General features: G+C 43.9%; 2 protein-coding genes across 3 annotated transcripts; both read left to right on the top strand.

The window, feature by feature from the left end:
- Positions 1–162: 162 nt before the first annotated feature.
- On the top strand, positions 163–14,492 carry tat (tyrosine aminotransferase). Of its 2 annotated transcripts, none has more exons than XM_055940364.1 (12): positions 163–505; positions 1,389–1,678; positions 1,794–1,898; positions 2,297–2,364; positions 2,522–2,680; positions 3,585–3,723; positions 3,853–3,905; positions 10,406–10,558; positions 10,718–10,846; positions 10,982–11,065; positions 12,952–13,050; positions 13,695–14,492. In XM_055940364.1, exons 2-12 carry the CDS (start codon positions 1,402–1,404, stop codon positions 13,833–13,835), a joined length of 1,407 nt encoding a protein of 468 aa, XP_055796339.1. In that variant the 5' UTR covers positions 163–505; positions 1,389–1,401; the 3' UTR covers positions 13,836–14,492. The 2 variants fall into 2 exon arrangements, with proteins under 2 accessions (XP_055796339.1, XP_055796338.1); XM_055940363.1 differs by having other exon boundaries at positions 164–505; positions 1,357–1,678.
- Positions 14,493–17,705: 3,213 nt separating this feature from the next.
- zgc:56622 (uncharacterized protein LOC326033 homolog) lies at positions 17,706–22,936 on the top strand. The gene is made up of 10 exons (XM_055940351.1): positions 17,706–17,841; positions 18,044–18,217; positions 19,080–19,196; positions 20,924–21,001; positions 21,150–21,266; positions 21,715–21,827; positions 21,979–22,066; positions 22,162–22,245; positions 22,524–22,606; positions 22,706–22,936. The coding sequence occupies exons 1-10, from the start codon at positions 17,758–17,760 to the stop codon at positions 22,737–22,739; spliced, it is 972 nt and encodes a 323-aa protein (XP_055796326.1). The 5' UTR covers positions 17,706–17,757; the 3' UTR covers positions 22,740–22,936.
- Positions 22,937–23,608: the final 672 nt, after the last annotated feature.

Genomic DNA, 23,608 nt, shown 5'->3' with positions numbered 1-23,608 from the left:
CAGCCTCCGCTGATAGGCTTACATATTGATTTGACTTGAGGCGACCGGATGTGCCTTTGGGATTTTGCAAACATAAATGGGAAACTAATAACATGTTATGACCAGACATATTGACACATTTTTCACTCGTACTTTTTCTGCTTGGTAATTGTTGTGCGGGGCATCGGATGTGAGCGTCTCTCTCCTGTGCGCATTACGCACGAGGACAGCTGGGGTCCCATGGGTCTCCTCTCATGAGTCTGGTATCTGTCTTTTGGAAAGAGTTAATGCCGTTTAACCCAAACCTTGCAGTGTTTTACATTTTTGGGAATGATGTAACGGGGGTGTATGGCACAACCCTCAGTCTCCACCAATGAAAATACGGGCAGGACTCAACAGCTACCATTTTCGGGGGGCTTGTTATAAAGCCGGCTTATAACGGATTTATCAGTCAGTCTTTGTTCATATTCAGTATTTTACCTGAATTCCTTCATTTGCAGTGTGAAATTCTTTTGAGATTGTAAAGGTATTTAAAAGGACTATTGTTATTTAAATGTATGATAACGCATTTAACTACCTCTAGCAAGTAGCCTAAGTGTCCAATTTATTTAGAGGCAATTTCAAATAAGCTACGCCTGGTAAATGTATTATAGTTTTTTATTTGAGGTATAGATCACATGTTTATTATTACGCATGCAAAAACAAATATTACCTTATTCCAAAGAGATGCCTATTATATGTAGTTTTAGAATATTTGTTGTTTCTGTCTTAATTTCAATTGTCTTGTTTGTATATTTTTTCAGGCTGTATCAGATCAGACTTGTTTAGATGCCATTTTATTAGGTTAGATTTGAGTTGATTAGGATAGATTTGAGGTGATTAGGATAGATTTGATCTATTGTTTTTGCATTATATACATATTTTTCATTGCTAATGGACTATACACCCCATTTATACTGCTATTTATACGGCGTTGTGATGAGATAGCCATTAATAAGATCATATCAATAACTTGAGGTGTCCCAGTCTGATCGGTATATCGCTCTTCATTACTCAGATGTTCAACTAACTGCGCACATAGTTCAATTAGTTCAGAACAGCCCGTGCAGCGCTTTTGATCTCAAACTGGATTATATAAACATCGCACCTGTTGAGTTTTCATGGGTAATTTAACACCTGGGCTAGCCTACTTCTCTGCACAGATGTTTTTTTTATCCAACAAGTTGATTTTCAGTTTTCGAATTGATTATTAGACTAGTCATTTGAATATTAACGAATAATCCTAATATATTTTATTTGTATGATATTTTACAACAATTTATAATGCAGGAATTATTCATGAAAATCTATTTGTTGGTCCTATCTTTTTCCCCCTAGCCTTTTTTCCTTCCTATCTCTCCCATCTTCAGCTGCAGTTGCAACATGGAGAACCAGTCCTATGAGGTGAAAATTAATGGGAGTGGTATCCATGAGAAGAATGCTCTCGTTTGTGTCAATGGAAAAGGTCTTAATGGAAACGGTAACCATCATAAAGCTGTGAAAGGCATTGTTTGTCCGGCCAAGCAGAAGAGCTGCAGGCAGCGATGGAACATCCGGCCCTCAGAGATGTCAATCAACACCTTGAATCCCATCCGTGCCATTGTGGATGGGATGAAGCTCACACCCAACCCTGAGAAGCCCATGATTGCTCTGTCCATTGGTGAGATGCTACACCACTATCTCATTTGCATATGCTCAGTGTGTTCACTTGTGAAGTGCAGTTGGTCAGAATTATGTTTCTTATGTACTCCTTTGTCCTCCTGTCATTCCATCAGGGGACCCTACTGTGTTCGGGAACCTGCCTACTGATGACAAAGTTCTCCAGGCCATGAAGGACGCCATTGACTCACACAAATACAACGGCTATGCTCCGTCTGTTGGTAAGACTCACGCAAGCACTTTCTCACCACAGCACCAACATTTCAAAAAGCTTGTCAAGTGCAAAAAAACTAGGGATGAAGTTATTTTTTTGTATTTTATTTAAATGAGAATTTGGAGGATATGAGATGAGACACAGCTATAGGGGAGTTGGGCGGCTTGCAAGGGGAAGAGAAGTTGGAGGCTAAAGTAATTTCAGTCAGGGAAGTTGAGAGAGCTACGTAAAATAGGGCCAATTGACTGTCTGCAGATGAACTGAAAGGGTTCCACTATGATTAATGATGATTGTAGCTCTAAGGACGGATGCAGGCGAAATCTCCCTTTCTCCCAGCAGACTACCGAGTTCAGTATACAGTACTACAGTACAAAATATAAGATGTTGTCTTCTACTCATCAACAGGTTATCAGAAGAGCAGAGAGGTGGTGGCAAACTTCTACAGTTGCCCCGAGGCCCCCTTGGAGGCAGAGGTGTGTTTACCTCTCATCGTTTACCTGCTTTAACTCATTCAAACTCTCTTTTTTTCTTCATCATATATTCACCTATCTTGCTACTGTAATTTATTTTCTCTCCAAAACTAGAGGACATAAAAAAATATCTTGTTATCTTCCTCTCTCTTCCATGCAGGATGTGCTTCTGACCAGTGGCTGCAGTCAGGCTATAGATCTGGCCATTACAGTGCTGTGTAACCCTGGAGACAACATCCTAGTGCCCTGCCCTGGATTCTCCCTCTACAAGACTCTGGCTGTGTCTCTGGGCATCCAGGTCAAACTGTACAACCTTCTGGTGAGTGTTGGACACGGGGGGAGGAGCAAAATAGAGGGAAAATAAATCAAAGAGAAAAACTGGATGTTAGCAAGAGAGAGCGAAGAAGGGGGGAAAATAGATTGTTGAAAGAGAAAGAGTGGGGGAAATGCAGAGCTCTTCCTCATTGACACATATCTGGTTATTACTTATAAATCATTTTGGATGTCTTTCTTTCCTCTAGGCTTACACACACACACACACACACACACACACACACACACACATACACACACACACACACACACACACACACACACACACACACACACACACACACACACACACACACACACACACACACACACACACACACAAATACAGATAAATACTTGTAGCTACATAACATTTTAGTTGAATTACATCCATAAAAAACATGAAGTCACTCAGGCACACAGTGGAATGTCGTGACTCTTGAGGTCATGATGTGTATATGACAACTGCACACAGTGTTAAGAGCTGCTATTGATTCACCTATACAATCCACTTATACATTATTAGAAATCTCACAGAGCTTCCTCATAATGTCAGGACAGCTGAGTTCCTGCCCATCTTCTGAAAACATCTGAAAACCTACATCTTCACAGAGTATCCTAAGTTCTGATATTTTTTCCACTAATTGGTCTTCTGACCAATCACATCAGATATTTTCACATCAGATATTTTTCAGAGCTGATCTGATTTGTCAAAAGACGAGTTAGTGGAAAAAAGATCAGAATTGGACTGCCTGTGTAAATGCAGCCTATGAGATCAAAGGTCAGTTAAGACAGTTAGGACGATGCAGAATCTGCAGATTTGTCTGTTTTCCAGCATCTGTGTAGTGCATGTACAGTAAGTAGCCTTATGTCTGCTCTCTGACTCGTGGTGACTTTGCCTGTCCTTGCAGCCAGAGAAGTCTTGGGAGATTGATCTCCAACACATGGAAAGCCTGATAGATGACAGGACAACCTGCCTGATTGTCAACAATCCCTCCAACCCTTGTGGCTCCGTCTACAGTAAAGAGCATCTACAGAACATCCTTTCTGGTGAGCCCTGTTCCTTCACCCCCTGGCCACAGTGTTCCCTCTCACTATAACACAATATAAGCATTTGGTTCCTATAATGAATCCACTTCTAATTGTAATATTTTTGAATGTGTCTATTCTCTTGTCTAGTTGCCTCCAAACATTGCGTCCCAATCCTGGCTGATGAGATCTATGGTGACATGGTGAGTTCATACACACAGAAGCACTCTCAGAAACAAACACAACAGAGACAGACACTCATACAGACTAATACAGAAACTGGCATTGAGTCTATTGCATAATAGGAGACTAAGGAGAGGAATCTATATTGGATTGTCTTCTGGCATGGAGGAGGATTGGTCTATGGAGGTGTGCAATACAGTAGTAGACTGGTCATGGGTCCAGGAGTAGGCTGCTGGTTCTGGGGTATAGCCTACATCCTGGCCACTAGGCCCCATGTAATACATAATACCAGCGAGGCACATTCTTTAACATTCTGTAGCAGTTACAGGGAGGTTTTCTCTGGCTTAGCTCTGCTGGGTATCCAAGGATGAGCCACAGAGGTAAACTGTAGACAAGAGGCGCTCCTCTGCTCTGTAATTTCTGAGAGCTGTGTTGAGAATTTCTTATGGATAGCTTAAAGGGAAATTTGCAGTTGCTACATCTATTTTTGTACTTATAAATGAATGATATACTGTATACTCATTGATTCTTGAACAACATAACTTATAAATGCCTCATGAGCTTAGCTCAATTGTCGTAGCCCATCGGAACCCAAAATATAAGCTTGTTTACTTCAATGTTTGTAAACATTGTAAATGCATCAATAGCTCTGTCTATGAATTTAAAGGAGCAATATGAAGATATGTCCTGGTTGCTAAAATTCTATGGGGGGGGGGGGGTGATTGGGGTCGCTGAGTGCATAAATCACATGGGCTCAGAATTCACCAATGTCTCGCTCAGTACAAAAAACTATACAATAATATAATAATAATACTACTGTCACATACAGAGGATAGGTGCAGTGAAATGTTTTTTTTTTTTACAGGGTCAGCCATAGTAGTACAGAGCCCCTGGAGCAAATTAGAGTTAAGCGTCTTGCTCAAGGGAAAATCGATAGATTTTTTCACAATGTTGACTCAAAACAAGGCCCTTTCAGTTACTAGCCCAACACTCTAACCACTAGAACAGAAGTACTCAGAATGACTGTGCACTTTTTGCCGCATGTGTTTGCGATTAATGCAGATGTGAGGGTAATATAGTGCGAGAGCGGGGGAGAAGAAGCGGGTGGGGGTGGGAGGGCCCCTTTTTAACGACAAGGTGCCTGTTTAGGGGCTGCGTGGAGGGGTGCTTGTTTAGGGGCTGTGTGGAGGGGTGCCTGTTTAGGGGCTACGTGGAGGGGTCCTTGTTTAGGGGCTGTGTGGAGGGATGGCTCTTTAGGGGCTGCGTGGAGGGGTGCCTGTTTAGAGGCTGCGTGGAGGGGTGCCTGTTTAGGTGCTGTGTGGAGGGGTGCCTGTTTAGGGGCTACGTGGAGGGGTCCTTGTTTAGGGGCTGTGTGGAGGGGCCTGTTTAGGGGCTGCGTGGAGGGATGCCTGTTTAGGGGCTGTGTGGAGGAGTGCCTGTTTAGTTGGGGGCTGTGTGGAGGGGGGCCTGTTTAGGGGCTGTGTGGAGGGGTGCTTAAGGGCTGTGTGGAGGGGTGCCTGTTTAGGAGCTGTGTGGAGGGGGGCCTGTTTAGGGGCTGTGTGGAGGGGTGCCTGTTTAGGGGCTGTGTGGAGGGGGGCCTGTTTAGGGGCTGTGTGGAGGGGTGCCTGTTTAGGGGCTGTGTGGAGGGGGGCCTGTTTAGGGGCTGTGTGGAGGGGTGCCTGTTTAGGGGCTGTGTGGAGGGGGGCCTGTTTAGGGGCTGTGTGGAGGGGTGCCTGTTTAGGGGCTGTGTGGAGGGGTGCCTGTTTAGGGGCTGCGTGGAGACATAATGTGTCTGGGCAGCATATGTTCCATCTCATGGTTAGAGGGGAATGTTTGACAAGCACCAGGCTCTTTCCTTATGGGCCCCTATGGGCTCCTCTCTGTGAAAAAAAAACACAGCTCACGAGAGCTTAGAGCGGAGCCATAAATGCTTTGTAAATTAGATCTGAGGTGAGGTTTGGGATGTTCTTTTTCTGAACTGTCAGTCATTGTGCTCTGACCAATAGCACGCGGGGCGGATCTCCCACCCGTCATCAAGGCCTCAGCTCTAATGAAAGCCAGCTTGCTACGGTTACCATACCACCACTTTTTTTCTCTGCTCTCTCTCTCTCGCTCTCCTTTTCTCCTTCCATCTCTTTGTCTTTTTCTATTAGATGAGCAGTGCATAACAATACATTTGCATTACATAAAGTTATGAAATCCCTCACAAACTTTGTTATGGTCAAATTAGTTTCATCATTTTTACCTATTGATACACATTTTTGGCATGTTGTTGTCTTTGATGGTGTTGTTTGTATTGATTGATTAAGTTGAAGTGCTTTATTTTTCAATGGGTGAAGAAAGACCATATCGGCTATGAAAAGCCAACTGACATTTACTCCTGAGGTGCTGACTTGTTGCACCCTCGACAACTACTGTGATTATTATTATTTGACCATGCTGGTCATTTATGAACATTTGAACATCTTGGCCATGTTATGTTATAATCTCCACCCGGCACAGCCAGAAGAAGACTGGCCACCCCTCATAGCCTGGTTCCTCTCTAGGTTTCTTCCTAGGTTTTGGCCTTTCTAGGGAGTTTTTCCTAGCCACCGTGCTTCTACACCTGCATTGCTTGCTGTTTGGGGGTTTAGGCTGGGATTCTGTACAGCACTTTGAGACATCAGCTGATGTAAGAAGGGCTTTATAAATACATTTGATTTGATGATTTGATTTGATATTTGCACTGTACTGTGGTCAGAGTTGGGTACAACTGGAGTTATCTAACTTCTTAAAAAAATTGTAATTGGATTACAGTTAGATACTTAAAAACAGCTGAATACATTTTGAATTACTTGATCTAAAATCACGATGTGGGCTGCAAGTGTTTGCCTCAAACACACTGAAATGGCAGATTTTTTAACATCATTGAAAGCTGTGCTGATTCACACAGCTCAGAAGTCTTCTTTAGGTAGGTATTGTAACGGCTTTCCTCCTCCTCTTCATCAGAAGAGGAGGAGCAGGGATTGAACCAAAATGCAGCGGAGTTTGTAGACATTATTTATTAAAGAAAAACACGAACTCGACTATACACTAACGAAACAACAAACGACGTAGACGCACCTGAACATAAGAACTTACATATAACGAAGAACGCATGAAACAGGAACAGACTACATAAACCGAAAAACAAACAAACCGAAAACAGTCCCGTGTGGCGCAACGACATACACAGACACAGAAGACAACCACCCACAACGAACACTGTGAAAACACCTACCTAAATATGACTCTTAATTAGAGGAACGCCAAACACCTGCCTCTAATTAAGAGCCATAACAGGCAACCCATAAACCAACATAGAAACAGAAAACATAGAATGCCCACCCAAACTCACGTCCTGACCAACTAACACATACAATAAACTAACAGAAATAGGTCAGGAACGTGACACAACCCCCCCCATAAGGTGCGAACTCCGGGCGCACCAGCACAAAGTCTAGGGGAGGGTCTGGGTGGGCATCTGACCACGGTGGTGGCTCAGGCTCCGGGCGAGGTCCCCACCCCACCATAGTCAATCCCAGCTTCCATTTCCCCCTATGAATGTCCACCCTCATCTTACCCCCACTAAATCCTTTTGGTAACATCGACAACAGGGGCAGCACCGGGACAGAGGGATAGCCCAGGACAGAGGGATAGATCAGGATAGAGAGGTAGCTCAGGATAGAGAGGTAGCTCAGGATAGAGGGGCAACTCCGAACTGAAAGGCAGCTCCGGACAGAGAGACAGCTCTGGACTGAGGGGCAGTTCTGAATAAATAGCCGCTCTGGGCTGAGGGACAGCTCATGACTGGCTGACGGCTCTGGACGCTCATGGCTGGCTGACGGCTCTGGACGCTCATGGCTGGCTGACGGCTCTGGACGCTCATGGCTGGCTGGCGGCTCTGGACGCTCATGGCTGGCTGGCGGCTCTGGACGCTCATGGCTGGCTGGCGGCTCTGGCAGATCCTGTCTGGTTGGCGGCTCTGGCAGATCCTGTCTGGTTGGCGGCTCTGGCAGATCCTGTCTGGTTGGCGGCTCTGGCTGATCCTGTCTGGTTGGCGGCTCTGGCAGATCCTGTCTGGTTGGCGGCTCTGGCAGATCCTGACTGACGACTGGCTCTAGCGGCTCCTGACTGACTATCGGCTCTGACGGCTCGGAACAGACGGGCGGCTCTAATGGCTCGGGACAGACGGATGGCTCAGACGGCGCTGGGGAGACGGATGGCTCAGACGGCACTGGGGAGACAAATGGCTCAGACGGCGCTGGGGAGACGGATGGCTCAGACGGCGCTGGGGAGACGGATGGCTCAGACGGCGCTGGGGAGACGGATGGCTCAGACTGCTCCTGTCTGGCGGAAGGCTCTGGCTGCTCCTGTCTGGCGGAAGGCTCTGTAGGCTCATGGCAGACGGACAGCTTTGCAGGCTCATGGCAGACAGGCAGTTCATGCGCCGTTGGGCAGACGGCAAACTCTGGCCGGCTGAGACGCACTGTAGGCTTGGTGCGTGGTGCCGGAACTGGAGGCACCTGACTGAGGACACGCACTTCAAGCCTAGTGCGGGGAGCAGGGACAGGGCACACTGACCTCTCGAAGCGCACTATATGCCTGGTGCGTGGTACCGGACTGAGGGCACGCACCTCAGGACGAGTGCGGGGAGAAACAACAGTGTGCACAGGACTTAGGAGACGCACAGGTGGCTTAGTGCGCGGTGCCGGAACTGGAGGCACCGGGCTGGAGACACGCACCATAGAGAGAGTGCGTGGAGGAGGAACAGGGCTCTGGAAACGCACTGGAAACCTGGTGCGTAGTGTAGGCACTGGGGTTACTGGGCTGGGGCGGGGAGGTAGTGCCGGAAATACCGGACTGTGAAGGCGTACTGGCTCCCTTGAGCACCAAGCCTGCCCAACCTTACCTGGTTGAATGCTCCCCGTCGCCCGACCAGTGCGGGGAGGTGGAAAAACCCGCACCGGGCTATGTAGGCGAACCGGGGACACCATGCGTAAGGCTGGTGCCATGTAAGCCGGCCCGAGGAGACGCACTGGAGACCAGACGCGTTGAGCCGGCCTCATGACACCTGGCTCAATGCCCAATCTAGCCCTACCAGTGCGGGGAGGTGGAATAACCCGCACTGGGCTATGCACTCGTACAGGAGACTCCGTGCGCTCTACTGCGTAACACGGCGCCTGCCCGTACTCCCGCTCTCCACGGTAAGCCTGGGAAGTGGGCGCAGGTCTCCCTACCTGCCCTCGGCCCACTACCTCTTAGCCCCCCCCAAGAAATGTTTGGGGTCTCCTCTCGGACTTCCAGCCACGTCTCCTTGCTGCCTCCTCATACCATCGCTCTTGGGCTCTCGCTGCCTCCATCTCCTCACGAGCGCGGCGATATTCCCCAATGTGAGCCCAGTGTCCTTTACCTTCCAATACTTCCTCCCAACTCCATGATTCCTGTGTAGTATCCTGCTCGACTTCGCGCCGCTTGGTTCTGGATCGGTGGGTGGTTCTGTAACGGCTTTCCTCCTCCTCTTCATCAGAAGAGGAGGAGCAGGGATTGAACCAAAATGCAGCGGAGTTTGTAGACATTATTTATTAAAGAAAAAACACGAACTCGACTATACACTAACGAAACAACAAACGACGTAGACGCACCTGAACATAAGAACTTACATATAACGAAGAACGCATGAAACAGGAACAGACTACATAAACCGAAAAACAAACAAACCGAAAACAGTCCCGTGTGGCGCAACGACATACACAGACACAGGAGACAACCACCCACAACGAACACTGTGAAAACACCTACCTAAATATGACTCTTAATTAGAGGAACGCCAAACACCTGCCTCTAATTAAGAGCCATACCAGGCAACCCATAAACCAACATAGAAACAGAAAACATAGAATGCCCACCCAAACTCACGTCCTGACCAACTAACACATACAACAAACTAACAGAAATAGGTCAGGAACGTGACAGGTATGTTCTAGGTTTAGGTATGTTCTAATTTTTTCGAAATCTCCAAAACTTCCAAATTTGCTCTCCTTGGTTGCTTTCCACAGAAACTTATTTTAACCAAAAAAGTCAGATCCCCACTTTCACTAGGAACTGAAACATCAGGGACTTTGTGTCAATAGGACATCTTTGGTTAGTCAACACAGCTCCACCCTGTTCACTGCCCAAGCACTTGGATGGCATATAATCATATTTCTCCTGCATCTGTTGCATCTGTCTATTGCCGTCTTTATCGTACTTGACAGTTACCTTAAGGGAGGGTCAGACATTTAAATGACCGTTTTCCTTTTTTACTGGCCACATTCTGCTTAGTGGCTGGGTGTATTTTTCAAGTAATTCGCCCAACCCTGAGTGTAATGCTCTGTATTATGAATAGAATCAAAATATTAAAACATTTCCCCTTTAGTGTAAACTAACCCTGATTATTTTACATTGTCTTCTACAGTATGTTTTGTATTGATGCGAGTGTGTACTGTATCTCCATGATCAGGTGTTTCCAGGTTGCACATACCAATCTACGGCGTCCCTCAGCAGTGATGTGCCCATCCTAGCGTGTGGTGGTCTGGCCAAGCGATGGCTAGTCCCTGGCTGGAGGCTAGGTTGGATCCTCATCCACGACAAGAATCAAATCTTCGGAAAAGAGGTAAGTACTTCAGCCTCTCACTACTCGCATACTGAATGTGAAGTCCAGTTTATCTATACACATACGCTACACCAATACACATATGGTAAGATTAATCTGTGTCCTCTGGGGTTTGGAATCACTTCTAATGTACCTAATCTGTCTCTCTTCTGCTTTCAGATTCGTCAGGGTCTGGTTAAGCTTAGCCAGAGGATTCTGGGTGCCTGCACCATTGTCCAGGGTGCGATAGAGAGCATCCTGAACGACACGCCCCAGGAGTTTTACCACAGAACCATCAGTTTCCTCAAGGTGAGTCCCCCTCTCTTGAACCTTCCCCAATTATTTTATATGCAGATGGTAGTAGTCTAACATATTGATTTATCTGGATATCTGTCTGATTGTCCGACTGACTGTCTATTGACTAGTTTCCTGCTTCTTTCTCAGTCAAACTCCGAGATCTGTTTCTCTGAACTGTCCACTGTTCCTGGGCTGACCCCCGTGATGCCATCAGGAGCCATGTACCTCATGGTGAGTCTTATGTGTCCACTCAGTTTTGAACAATTCCTGACATTTAATCTGAGTAAAAATGCCCTGTCTTAAGTCAGTTAGGATCACCACTTTATTTTAAGAATGTGAAATGTCAGAATATTAGTAGCGAGAATTATTTCTTTCAGCTTTTATTTCTTTCATCACATTCCCAGTGGGTCAGGAGTTTACATACACTCAATTAGTATTTGGTAGCATTGCATTTAAATTGTTTAACTTGGGTCAAATGTTTCGGGTAGCCTTCCACAAGCTTCCCACAATAAGCTGAGTGAATTTTGGCCCATTCCTCCTGACAGAGCTGGTGTAACTGAGTCAGGTTTGTAGGCCTCCTTGCTCGCAAACGCTTTTTCAGTTCTGCCCACAAATGTTCTATAGGATTGAGGTCAGGGCTTTGTGATGGCCACTCCAATACCTTGACTTTGTTGTCCTTAAGCCGTTTTGCAACAATTTTAGAAGTATGCTTGGGGTCATTGTCCATTTGGAAGACCCATTTTTGACCAAGCTTTAACTTCCTGACTGATATCTTGAGATTTTACTTCAATATATCCACATAATTTTCCTCCCTCATGATGCCATCTATTTTGTGAAGTGCACCAGTCCCTCCTGCAGCAAAGCACACCCACAACATGATGCTGCCACCCCCGTACTTCACGTTTGGGATCATATTCTTCAGCTTGCAAGCCTCCCCCTTTTTTCTCCAACCATAACGATGGTCCTTATGGTCAAACAGTTCTATTTTTGTTTCATCAGACCAGAGGACATTTCTCCAAAAAAGTATGCTCTTTGTCCCCATATGCAGTTGCAAACCGTAGTCTGGCTTTTTTATGGCGGTTTTGGAGCAGTGGCTTCTTCTTTGCTGACCAGACTTTCAGGTTATGTCGATATAGGACTCGTTTTACTGTGGATACAGATACTTTTGTACCTGTTTCCTCCAGCATCTTCACAAGGTCTTTTGCTGTTATTCAGGGATTGATTTGCACTTTTCGCACCAACGTACATTCATCTCTAGGAGACAGAACGCATCTCCTTCCTGAGCGGTATAACGGCTGCGTGGTCCCATGGTATTTATGCTTGCGTACTATTGTTTGTACAGATGAACATGGTACCTTCAGATGTTTGGAAATTGCTCCCAAGGATGAACCAGATTTGTGGAGGTCTACAATTTGTTTTCTGAGGTCTTGGCTGATTTATTTTGATTTTCCCATGATGTCAAGCAAAGAGGCACTGAGTTTGAAAGTAGGCGTTGAAATACAGGTGCACCTCCAATTGACTCAAATGATGTCAATTAGCCTATCAGAAGCTTCTAAAGCCATGACATAATTTTCTGGAATTTTCCAAGCTGTTTAAAGGCACAGTCAACTTAGTGTATGTAAACTTCTGACCCACTGGAATTGTAATACAGTGAATTATAAGTGAAATAATCTGTCTGTAAACAATTGTTGGAAAAATTACTTGTGTTATGCAGAAAGTAGATGTCCTAACCGACTTGCCAAAACTATAGTTGGTTAACAAGAAATTTGTGGAGTGGTTGAAAAACGAGTGTATGTAAACTTCCGACTTCAACTGTACGTATTTTTTGTTTATTGATTCTATAACCAAATTTCAACTGCACATACTGTACATTCTCAATGACGTAAGCATTATATCACAATAATACTTTTTCAAGCCTTAATATAGGAAAGAGGAAACGACTGAAGATTGCAACAGAATATTTTATTATTGCCGGTCTGGACCGGACCAAATCTTAACGAATTATAGGTTGTCTGTGGACATTGAAATCAAGGCGGCCGGGCCAGACAGGACCAAAAAAGACGTTCCTGTCGTTAAATGCTTAGTAGGAAACTTAATGTGTGTCTTGGTATTTCTAGGTGGGAATTGAGATGGAACACTTCCCAGAGTTCCAGAACGATGTGCAGTTCACTGAGCGTCTGGTAACTGAGCAGTCCGTCTTCTGCCTGCCTGCTACGGTAAACACCAGACACACACATATATCTATCTATCTATTGACGCGTTGGCTGACAACGTCAAGAGAATTATGCATGCCTATCGATGTGAGTGGAAGCCATGATTTGTTATGATTCTGAACAGTCAGAAAGCTAGCAACACCCCGACAAAAAAGATTGCAGTTTTGAAACTGCAGTAGAAGTGCAGTAACTGCAGTCGATTGTGGCATTTTAAACGCAGTAATTCCAGAAAAACTGCACTGTGGTATTTTGGATGCAGTATTTGAAACATACTGCAATTATACTGCACTCTAACTGCAATCTGTTTTTGTAAGGGCAATGACAAGTAGCTACCATGTAGGGAATCGTAGGTGGTTGTTCTTGATACCATGTCTTGTTTTAAGGTGTTTTGACTGATTTCATGTCAATGCTAATGTGGCAAAAATTCACTAGCTAGCGAACCAATAACTGTAACGATGTATTTGAGAGACAACAAGAGCTCATTGTGCAAATATATTGATCTTTTCAATAAACATTTGGAGACTAAATATAGTTTACATGTTGTTATCTATCTATCCATCCATCTAATGGACTCATCCATCCTCTCTGTCTACCATGGGTAGAGAAATTACCTTGTTTTGTCGTTTACAATTCTCTTCTCCCTGCAGGCATTTGAGTACCCAAATTACTTCCGGATCGTGGTGACCGTACCAGAGGAGATGATGGTGGAGGCGTGTACACGGATTCGGGAGTTCTGCCAGCGCCACTACAGAACCTGCAGCCAAGACAGCAACGAGCTAGACCAATAATGAGAGACACAGCCTGGGAGAGGGGGAGACCAAAGAGTATGGGCACAGAATATGACAAAAGTAAATGTGAAAAAAAGAGAACGGGAAGAGGGTGAGAGTAAAAGGAAAGAAATTAGGGAAGAGAAGGAGAGAGAAGATGTGTCCAAATATCGTGTTGCACTGCGGGAACAAAGGTTTTTGCAATGTCTTTGGTGGTGGTCCATCTTTGGTACCCCAACTTATGAGCAGACCTGATATTTATATTTTGTATGGCCATCTTATGTCAACCTTACTTTGTCTAACTATTTGAATTCTTAAAGTTATTCTATATGTTGGGTTGACCAGAACACCATTGGGCGTATAGAACCAGGGACCGGGGGTCCTCCCCTTTCTTCAAACCATGATGGGGTTCATGGTTGGGTTAATCCCACCATGGAAACAGATGGAACTGAAGCACCAGCATGGATCAGATGATCTACAGTGCTTTCCATAGCCAGCGTTACATACTCTTTCTTGCATGTGTTAGAATTATGATGACACTCAGTATACATTCTGATATATTGCATGCTTAACCAACACTTTTCCTATGTATATAATCTTAAAAATTTGTTATGTTGATGTAATATTGAATGTTTTTTTTTTTTTTTACTTTCATATAAAAAAGTTATTTAAACCAAATTAAGCTATGAAATACTTGTGTTGTAACCAGTAGTGATTTTCACATGTAAATGTTGGTTGGGCAAAAAAAAACAAAACTGTGGGATACAGTCCCAACACATTACCACTGGTACACCTGGCTATCAGCAGAGCCTTGTCTGTCAGCGAAACAGTTCATTCAGCCTCATTTACTGCCTTTAAAAAAAACATAGCTGATATGGCTGACTTGCTTAAACAAATGTGGTTTCTACTGACAATTGAGATGTACAAACTATGGCATATGGGGACGACAAACGGATAAGAGGAAATCAGTAATTTCGATTAAGACATTAATGAGGGAGCTAGGACGGACGTAGCCAATATAACTATTTGTTCAGCACTTTTGAAATGTACAGAGACAGAATTCAGAACATGGGCCTTTCTTACAGTATTCTCCTTGTCCACCAAGTCAGAACCATTGGATAAATAAAGGGGGCATATAAGCAGACACTGAAAGCTCTTACAATATTCCATGATTCAATTTCTCAAAAACAGATTATAGGCTACATGTGCACCACCAAGTCAGAACAGTAGGTGAAATTAAGAGGTGAAAATAGACCAAATTATTAGGGGGAGGCACAAAGGCTACTACCAGCTTTCTACACAACATACACTTAGCATTACTTTCTTAGCTACAGTATACATATCTCCCTTGTAACGGCTTTCTTCCTGGGATGAAGGAGAGGACCAAAACGCAGCGCGGCTAGTGTTCAACATGTTTAATAAAGAATAATAGTGTGAACACTACAAGCTACAAAACAATAAATGTGAAAACAGTCCTATCTGGTGCAGAACACAAAGACAGAAAACAATCACCCACAAACCAACAGTGCAAACAGGCTACCTTAATATGGTTTCCAATCAGAGACAATGACAAACACCTGCTTCTGATTGAGAACCATATTAGGCCAAACAGCAAACCCAACATAGAAACATAAAACATAGACTACCCACCCAGCTCACGTCCTGACCAACTAAACACAGACTAAACAAAGGAAATAAGGTCAGGAACGTGACATCCCTGGCATATTACATCATTTATGCAGCAACATACAAGACATTTTTTGACTCACCTTTTTGTGCTGTGCTCACTTGAACAGGAAGGTGGCGCGGCGGTCCTTCGTGGGCATATTTTGTCATCAAACTTTATCATCAAAGTCTGTCATTCTCTGGATTTATGATGCTTTCAAGAAACCTGAAAACTCTGAAGAGAAAAAAGGTTGAATCATGATGACGTCAGTGATCTTCAGGTCGTAGCTCTAGAAAGAGGCACGAGTTCCCAATTTACAAATCCGATTTGGTTGAAAGTTCAAAACGTAGCTCATTTTTCCCGAGTTCCCAGTTGTCTTGAACTCACTAAAGTCAGATTTTGCAGTTCCGCGTTAACAGTTGGTTTGAGCGTGACACAAATCATGCTTCATTGACAGCATGGCCAATGTTGAATGTTTATAATTTTAAACTAGGAAAAGAGACCCTTAGACTTGGGACCACACAGCCACTCCACTGAATAGCAGGCTAATGATTGCTTTGCAATGCTTGCAGTTAGCCACATATATTCCTTCCAAACCACTCATTGTTGAATTTGCGATTTCCAACTTGTGTAATGTTTATGTCCATAGCCGATGAGCACTGATACGTTTTATCTATAATTTCTCTTCATTATTTCTCTTCATATCAGTCCAATCAAAGCTACTGTAGACATAATGTGATGTGAGGTCATTTTATCTGTGGCCAATGACCTTGAGCCTTCTTGGATGGACACGTCTAATGTAACTCTATGGCAGCACCCAAGGGGCTTGAATCTTCGAGCTCTACCCTTTGGCAGTGACGAAGTGTGCCAATGAGTGACAGAACAATGAGCCAATCACAGCGCAACACTACGTATTTTCTTCTGGCTTGCCCCACCACCTCAGAAAGCACTGAGCTAGGCTGAAACACCTGCATTTTGGAGCACCTTACTCAAGACAACAAAAAAAGAAACCATGTGTGTATGCGGCTATATTAACTCAATGATATACAGTACCAGTCAAAGTTTGGACACACCTACTCATTCAAGGGTTTTTCTTTATTTGTACTATTTTTTACATTGTAGAATAATAGTGAAGACATCAAAACTATTAAATAACACATATGGAATCATGTAGTAACCAAAAAGGTGTTAAACAAATCAAAATATATTTTATATTTGAGATTCTTCAAATTAGTCACCCTTTGCCTTGATGACAGCTTTGCACACTCTTGGCATTCTCTCAACCAGCTTCACCTGGAATGCTTTTCCATCAGGTGTAAATCTTCTGCTAAACAGTCTCAAGATAATTAAAATATATATTTATTTTTAAACACAGTATTGAACAATATTATTCAGTCTTGAGCTGTTGTCCTTTCTAATTCAAGTATAATGTTTTGTAAATGCTTTATGTCAGTATATTCAGTACACTTTTATTGATTTTCAGCCAGAACTTTCTCATACTAAAATGTTATTCCCTAGACACACCTTGAGTGACCTTCAGTTTCAAATCCCTATGAAGGCTCTCTTGGTTTTAAAGAAAGAAAACAAACGTCCTCACAAATAATGAATATTACAATTGAATACTTTTACTCATACTACACACAGATACATTTATCAGTCTAACTCCACACAGCTGTGGTTCAATGGTATGCTTCTTCAGCTCATTTGTAAAAAAAAAAATGTTTTGATGACTGACTGTAGCATGAAATCATTCATTGCTGACACTATAGCACATCCTACTGTTGGATGTGTGTATTGCAGTCTGGGACGTTACTGAGCAGATTCAACAAGGACACATTATTTGGCCTGCATCCAGGTCTTGCATGTCTGAATGTATTTGCATTGCATCACCAAACACTTTTAAAATGTACACTTTGGTACAATATCACATATATCTCACAGTGCATAGGCCACACCTTTCCTCCCACATATTGTGTGCAGGCCTACATTATTTCCTGTCTGAAGAAAGTGACCTTTACAACATTCTCCTTCCTCCCCTGAGTCTTTACAACAGCCCTCAGTTACCGAGTGTACACATAAATACACAATTGTGGTGAAGTACTTCTTACATAGTTCAATGATTAACTAGAAAGATTAGGAAGGACGCAAGAGAGAGAGCGAGAGAGATAGAAAGAGAAGGGTATGCGGGTAACAAAGTAGTTGGTAAAGAGGAAGGATAAGTCACAAGTCCCTGTCACAAGGCTCTTCCTGTCTTTCTATGCTGTTTTAACCCACCACATGGAGGCGAGCACCAGCGTTGTTCGGACAGTGGAGCTGAATGATGGCACACGCATGCCCCTGCTGGGCTTGGGAACATGGAAGGTACTCTCTCTCTCTTTCTTTCTCTCTCTTTCTCTCTCTCCCACTCCCTACCTCAACCACACATTGAAGGTTATCTCAAAATCTCAGTATATATAATGTCCATGTATTATTCTCTAAGTATGAAAGGTGTGTTATTACAGTGGTGATTGTTGTTATTACACAGTGGGTTAAATGGTCATTACGGTGTCTATGTGTTGTTCAGTCAAGCAGTTCAGCAGCAGTGTGTCAAAGTGCGGTGGAAGCTGCCATAGCTGCTGGTTACCGTCACATAGACACAGCCTACAGCTACCGCAATGAGGTCGAGATCAGCAAGGCCCTCCGCTCCAAGATGCAGCAAGGCATCATCCGACGCCAAGACATGTACGTCGTCAGTAAGGTGGGTGCTGCGGCTGCAACCAAGAGGTGGAATCTGAGTGTTTATGTGGGCTGGCTGTCACTGTTCCAGGTGGACATGAGCTTGCCCTTTGATCTTTTGGTCCAATACAAAGTTCAAATACATATAATCTGATATGAATATTGCCTGTAGAGTAGAGATGTTCTCGGGTCCAAAAAGTGGACCCGGAGCCGAACGAACCTGAGGACAATCAGACCAGGACCCGAACGGACCCGATCATGAAATAAATGGGGGACTCAGACCCGAACCCATATGGACCCGACAACAACCAACCTAGTGACAAGAAAATTATGTTTATCAGCCAAGTTGCTCTTCTGGTTAATGAATAGGTATTTATATGTTGGCTAGGCCTTCTATAAGTTAATATATTCACCTTATTAGGGTAAAATTAATACGCTATATGCTGTCCCCATTCAGGTCCATTCGGGTCTATCAGCTGTAGTTACATAGACCTGAGAACCGATGACAATCAAACAGGACCTGACCCAGACCCGAGGGAAAAGTATACATTTTGGACCCAGACCCGCTTGAGTCCCGGGGCTGGTCTCTGGTATTTGGGTTTGGGTGGACCCGTGAAGACCTCTACTGTAGAGTATTTGTTGATATATTCACTGGTTTTATTGGTCAATGTCTATTACGTAACACTAAAAAAGTTAAGTCATATTGACTAAGTGATTTTTCAGAAAACCTCCCAAAAACAAGCTGGACCTCAGTTGACATATGTACTGATTGGAAGCAGAACTGGTTTCTATCTACGGGCTCTTGTTGTCTGTATTCATGGTTGATTTGCTACATCATTGTGTTGTGTTGCTGAATAGACCTGTGTCCACTTCTTTGTGTGTAGTTATGGAGTACACACCATGCGACCCATGACATCCCATTGTGTCTAAACAAGTCCCTGAGTGACCTGCAGCTGGACTATCTGGACCTGTACCTGATGCACTTCCCTATAGGACTGAAGGTGGGATTACAGTTCACACTGACACTGGCACAAATAGTCACATGGATGATACAGGGACTAATGGACTCTTCTGATACAGTTCTTGACATTTCAACAACAACTCTTGGTTTACTTTCACATACAGTGCATTTGGAAAGGATTCAGATCCCTTCCCTTTATCCACATTTTGTTATGTTACAGCCTTATTCTAAAATTGATACAATTATTTTTTTCCTCATCAATCTAAACACAATACCCCATACTGACAAAGCGAAAACTGGGTTATTTTTTTATTTTTGCAAATGAATTTAAAATAAATAACAGAAATACCTTATTTACATAAGTATTCAGACCCTTTGATATGAGACTCGAAATTGAGCTCAGGTGCATCCAGTTTCCAATGATCATTCTTGAGATGTTTCTACAACTTCATTGGCGTCCACCTGTGGTAAATTCAATTGGTTGTACATGATTTGGAAAGGCACACCCCTGTCTATATAAGATCCCACAGTTGACAGTGCATGTCAGAACAAAAACCAAGCCATGAGGTCGAAGGGATTGTCCATAGAGCTCTGAGAAAGGATTGTGTTGAGGCACAGATCTGGGGAAGGGTACAAAAACATTTCTGCAGCATTGAAGGTCCCCAAGAACACCGTGGCCTCCATCATTCTTAAATGGATGAAGTTTGGAACCACCAAGACTCTTCCTAGAGCTGGCCGCCCGGCCAAACTGAGCAATCAGAGTGACAGCGAGGTGACCAAGAACCCGATGTTCACTCTGAAAGAGCTCCAGAGTTCCTCTGTGGAGATGGGAGAACCTTCCATAAGGACAACCATCTCTGCAGCACTCCACCAATCAGGCCTTTATGGTAGTGTGGCCTGATGGAAGCCACTCCTCAGTAAAAGGCACATGACAGCCCGCTTGGAGTTTGCCAAAAGGCACCTAAAGGACTCTCAGACAACGAGAAAAAAGATTCTCTGGTCTGATGAAACCAAGATTGAACTCTTTGGCCTGAATGCCAAGCGTCACATCTGGAGGAAACATGGCACCATCCCTACAGTGAAGCATGGTTGTGGCAGCATCAAGCTGTAGGGATGTTTTTCAGCAGCAGGGACTGGGATACATGTCAGGATCGAGGGAAAGATGAACGGAGCAAATTACAGAGAGATCCTTGATGAAAACCTGCTCCAGAGCGCTCAGGACCTCAGACTGGGGCGTAGGTTCACATTCCAACAGGACAACGACCCTAAGCACACAGCGAAGTAAACGTGGCTTCATGACAAGTCTCTGAATGTCCTTGAGTAACCCAGCCAGAGCCAGAACTTGAACCCAATCGAACATCCCTGGATAGACCTGAAAATAGCTCACCATCCAACCTGACAGAGCTTGAGAGGATCTGCAGAGAAGAATGGGAAAAACTCCCTAAATACAGGCGTACCAACCTTGTAGCGTCAAACCCAAGAAGACTCAAGGCTGTAATCGCTGCCATAGGTGCTTCAACAAAGTACTGAGTAAAGGGTCTGATTACTTATGTAAATGTGAAATTTCCGTTTTTTATTTTTATACATTTGCTAAAATTTCTAAAAACATGTTTTTGCTTTGTCATTATGGGGTATTGTGTGTAGATTGATGAGGGGGGAAAACAATTTAATCCATTTTAGAATAAGGCTGTAACATAACAAAATGTGGAAAAAGGCAAGGGGTCTGAATACTTTCCAAATGCACTGTATCTTTTTCATTCCTTCCAGAAAGTGGATGATGAGCTCTTCCCAATGAGAGAGGGAGAAATGCTCACCACTGACATTGACTACCTGGATGTGTGGAAGGTTAAAACACTATCATCTCCTCTTCCTCAACATCATTATACTGTCTCCTAACAACAAAATGATTTGTATTTCCTTGTGGTCTATTTTTGGTATCTTGAAGTGTGGTGTATTACTGTGCCTGTGCTGTAATGTCTGCTGTGTGATGTAGGGGATGGAGGCCTTGCAGGCCTCAGGGAAAGTGAAAAGTATTGGCGTGTCCAACTTCAACGTCCTCCAGCTGGAGAGACTGCTCTCTGTGGCCAAGGTTCCCCCTGTAGTCAACCAGGTGCTTCAAGGCTTTACACTGCAAATTTAGCTATTTCAAATACACTATTATGAAACACTGAGTACCTCACAAACCACAGGAGGCTACTGAGGGGAGGACAGCTCATAATAATGGCTGGAATAGAGTTCATGGAATGTGTTTGATGAATTCGATTCCATTCCATTAATTTCGTTCCATCCAGTACTATGAGCCCGTCCTCCCCATTAATGTGCCACCAACCTCCTGTGTCACAAACATATCTCACTCCTTTAACCAGCTCAACCAGTGTAATACACAGTTAACTGTGTTTCTGCATGGACACTACATGTGCAAACGGGTGTTTACCATGCTGAAAGAGTGTGTGGGTGTCGCTACTGGGTCAGAGGGTAGGAGACAAGAATGGATAACAGCCGAAAGAGTGCTCTGACAGCTCTGTAATCTCATTATCTCTCCCTCTCCGCTCCTGCAGGTGGAGCTGCATCCCTACCTGGTCCAGTCTGACCTGGTGGAGTTCTGCAAGTCTCGCAACATCACCCTCACTGCCTACAGCCCCTTAGGTTCCCCTGGAAGACCCAAAGAATTGTGAGTCCCCCTGACAATAACATGTATACATTAGCGACTGGACTATGATCCTGCACTATATTGCTCTGTCCTGCACTATTGACCCCACAGTTGGCCGAGTAAACATCCCTCCCTATGTTCCAAAAGTTGACTGTGTCAATACTTCCTACAGTCACCGTGGAGACACTGATCCTGAGAAGCTGCTGGAGGACCCTGTTGTAGGAGATGTGGCTAAGAAGCACCGACGGAGCCCTGCTCAGGTTAGACTAGATAGTTCAGTAGAAACACACATCTAGTGTGTGTGTGTGCGCATCTGGGCTCTGCATCTAAGGACTATGTGGGTGTGTTGTTTCAGGTGCTGCTGAGGTACCATGTGCAGCAGGGTATTGCAGTGATCCCCAAAAGTGTGAAACCCAACCACATTCTGGAAAACACTAAGGTGAACTCTCTCTGACCCAATATAGATTATATTTACTCATTTGTACTACATGTAGCTCTTGCTCAATCAGTTCATGAGTTCATAACAAGTTCAGTTTGTGCAATATGACTTTGACTGATATAGTATTCAGTCTTAATGCTAGTTTGATCAATGTCAGATCAATGTCTTGGTTTACACATTTAGTTATTAACTGGACATTCACATACATTACTCACTAACATAAATCAAATGTGTCAATGGTACAATAAACACTCAAAAAGAAAGTTTGTTGTCTGCAGATCTTTGACTTCTCTCTGACTGAGGAGGACATGTCGGCACTGAGAGGACTGAACAGAGGTTGGAAGAGCTGCATCATCGACTCGTAAGACAGGCTCAACGCTTCCTTATACAAATACTTAATAGATCAATAATTCCATGCAGAGAACAACTGCTCCTACCCTGACATGTTTCTGTTCTTCAGCTTGAAGTCTCATCCATACTACCCCTTTGAATGAGAGTCCATGGGGATCAGAGACAAGAGACAGAGAAATCACTTGGGAGAATAAGATAACTGTTTCTCAACCTGAGAACAAGGCCATATTACTATCCCCCTCCTCATCAACATCGGCCTGCAAATGGTCTTCAACCATTGTTTATTGTTCACCTATAATGTGAAATTGTGATGATAAATAGAAATGTGGCGCTGAAGGTATGGATGGTATTGTTTTTTTGTTGACATGATTTGAATAGATATACAGTATGCCCTCTGTGCCAACACTGTGCCCTGTCTGCCTGATTCTGAAGGGATGCAATATTTTTTCTTATCATCATAACTCAAACAAAACGTTTAGTTTAAAACACATATACTGAACAAAAATATAAACACATGTAAAGTGGCGGCAGGTAGCCTAGTGGTTAGATCAATGGACTTGTAACCGAATGGTTGCAAAATAGAATCCCCGAGCTGACAAGGTAAAAATCTGTTGTTCTGACCCTGAACAAGGCAGTTAACCCACTAGGCCGTCATTGAAAATAAGAATTTGTTCTTAACTGACTTGGCTAGTTAAATAAAGGTAAAATAACAAAACAAAGTGTTGGTCTGAAGCTGATTAAACAGCATGATCATTACACAGGTGCACTTATCCTTCCTCTTTACCAACGTCGTTTTTAGAGAATTTGGCAGTACATCCAACTGGCCTCACAACTGCAGACCACGTGTAACTACACCAGCCCAGGACCTCCACATCCAGCTTCTTCACCTGCAGGGTCGTCTGAGGAGGGGGAAGGGGGGTGCTGAGGAGCATTTTTGCCTGTCATAAAGCCCTTTTGTGGGGAAAAACTAATTCTGATTAGCTGGGCATGGCTCCCCAGTGGGTGGACCTGG

The sequence above is a fragment of the Salvelinus fontinalis genome, chromosome 12 (assembly GCF_029448725.1).
Source record: "Salvelinus fontinalis isolate EN_2023a chromosome 12, ASM2944872v1, whole genome shotgun sequence".
NCBI lineage: Eukaryota > Metazoa > Chordata > Actinopteri > Salmoniformes > Salmonidae > Salvelinus > Salvelinus fontinalis.
Note: the sequence above shows the minus strand (reverse complement) of the source record. Positions and strands in the feature narration are given on the sequence as shown.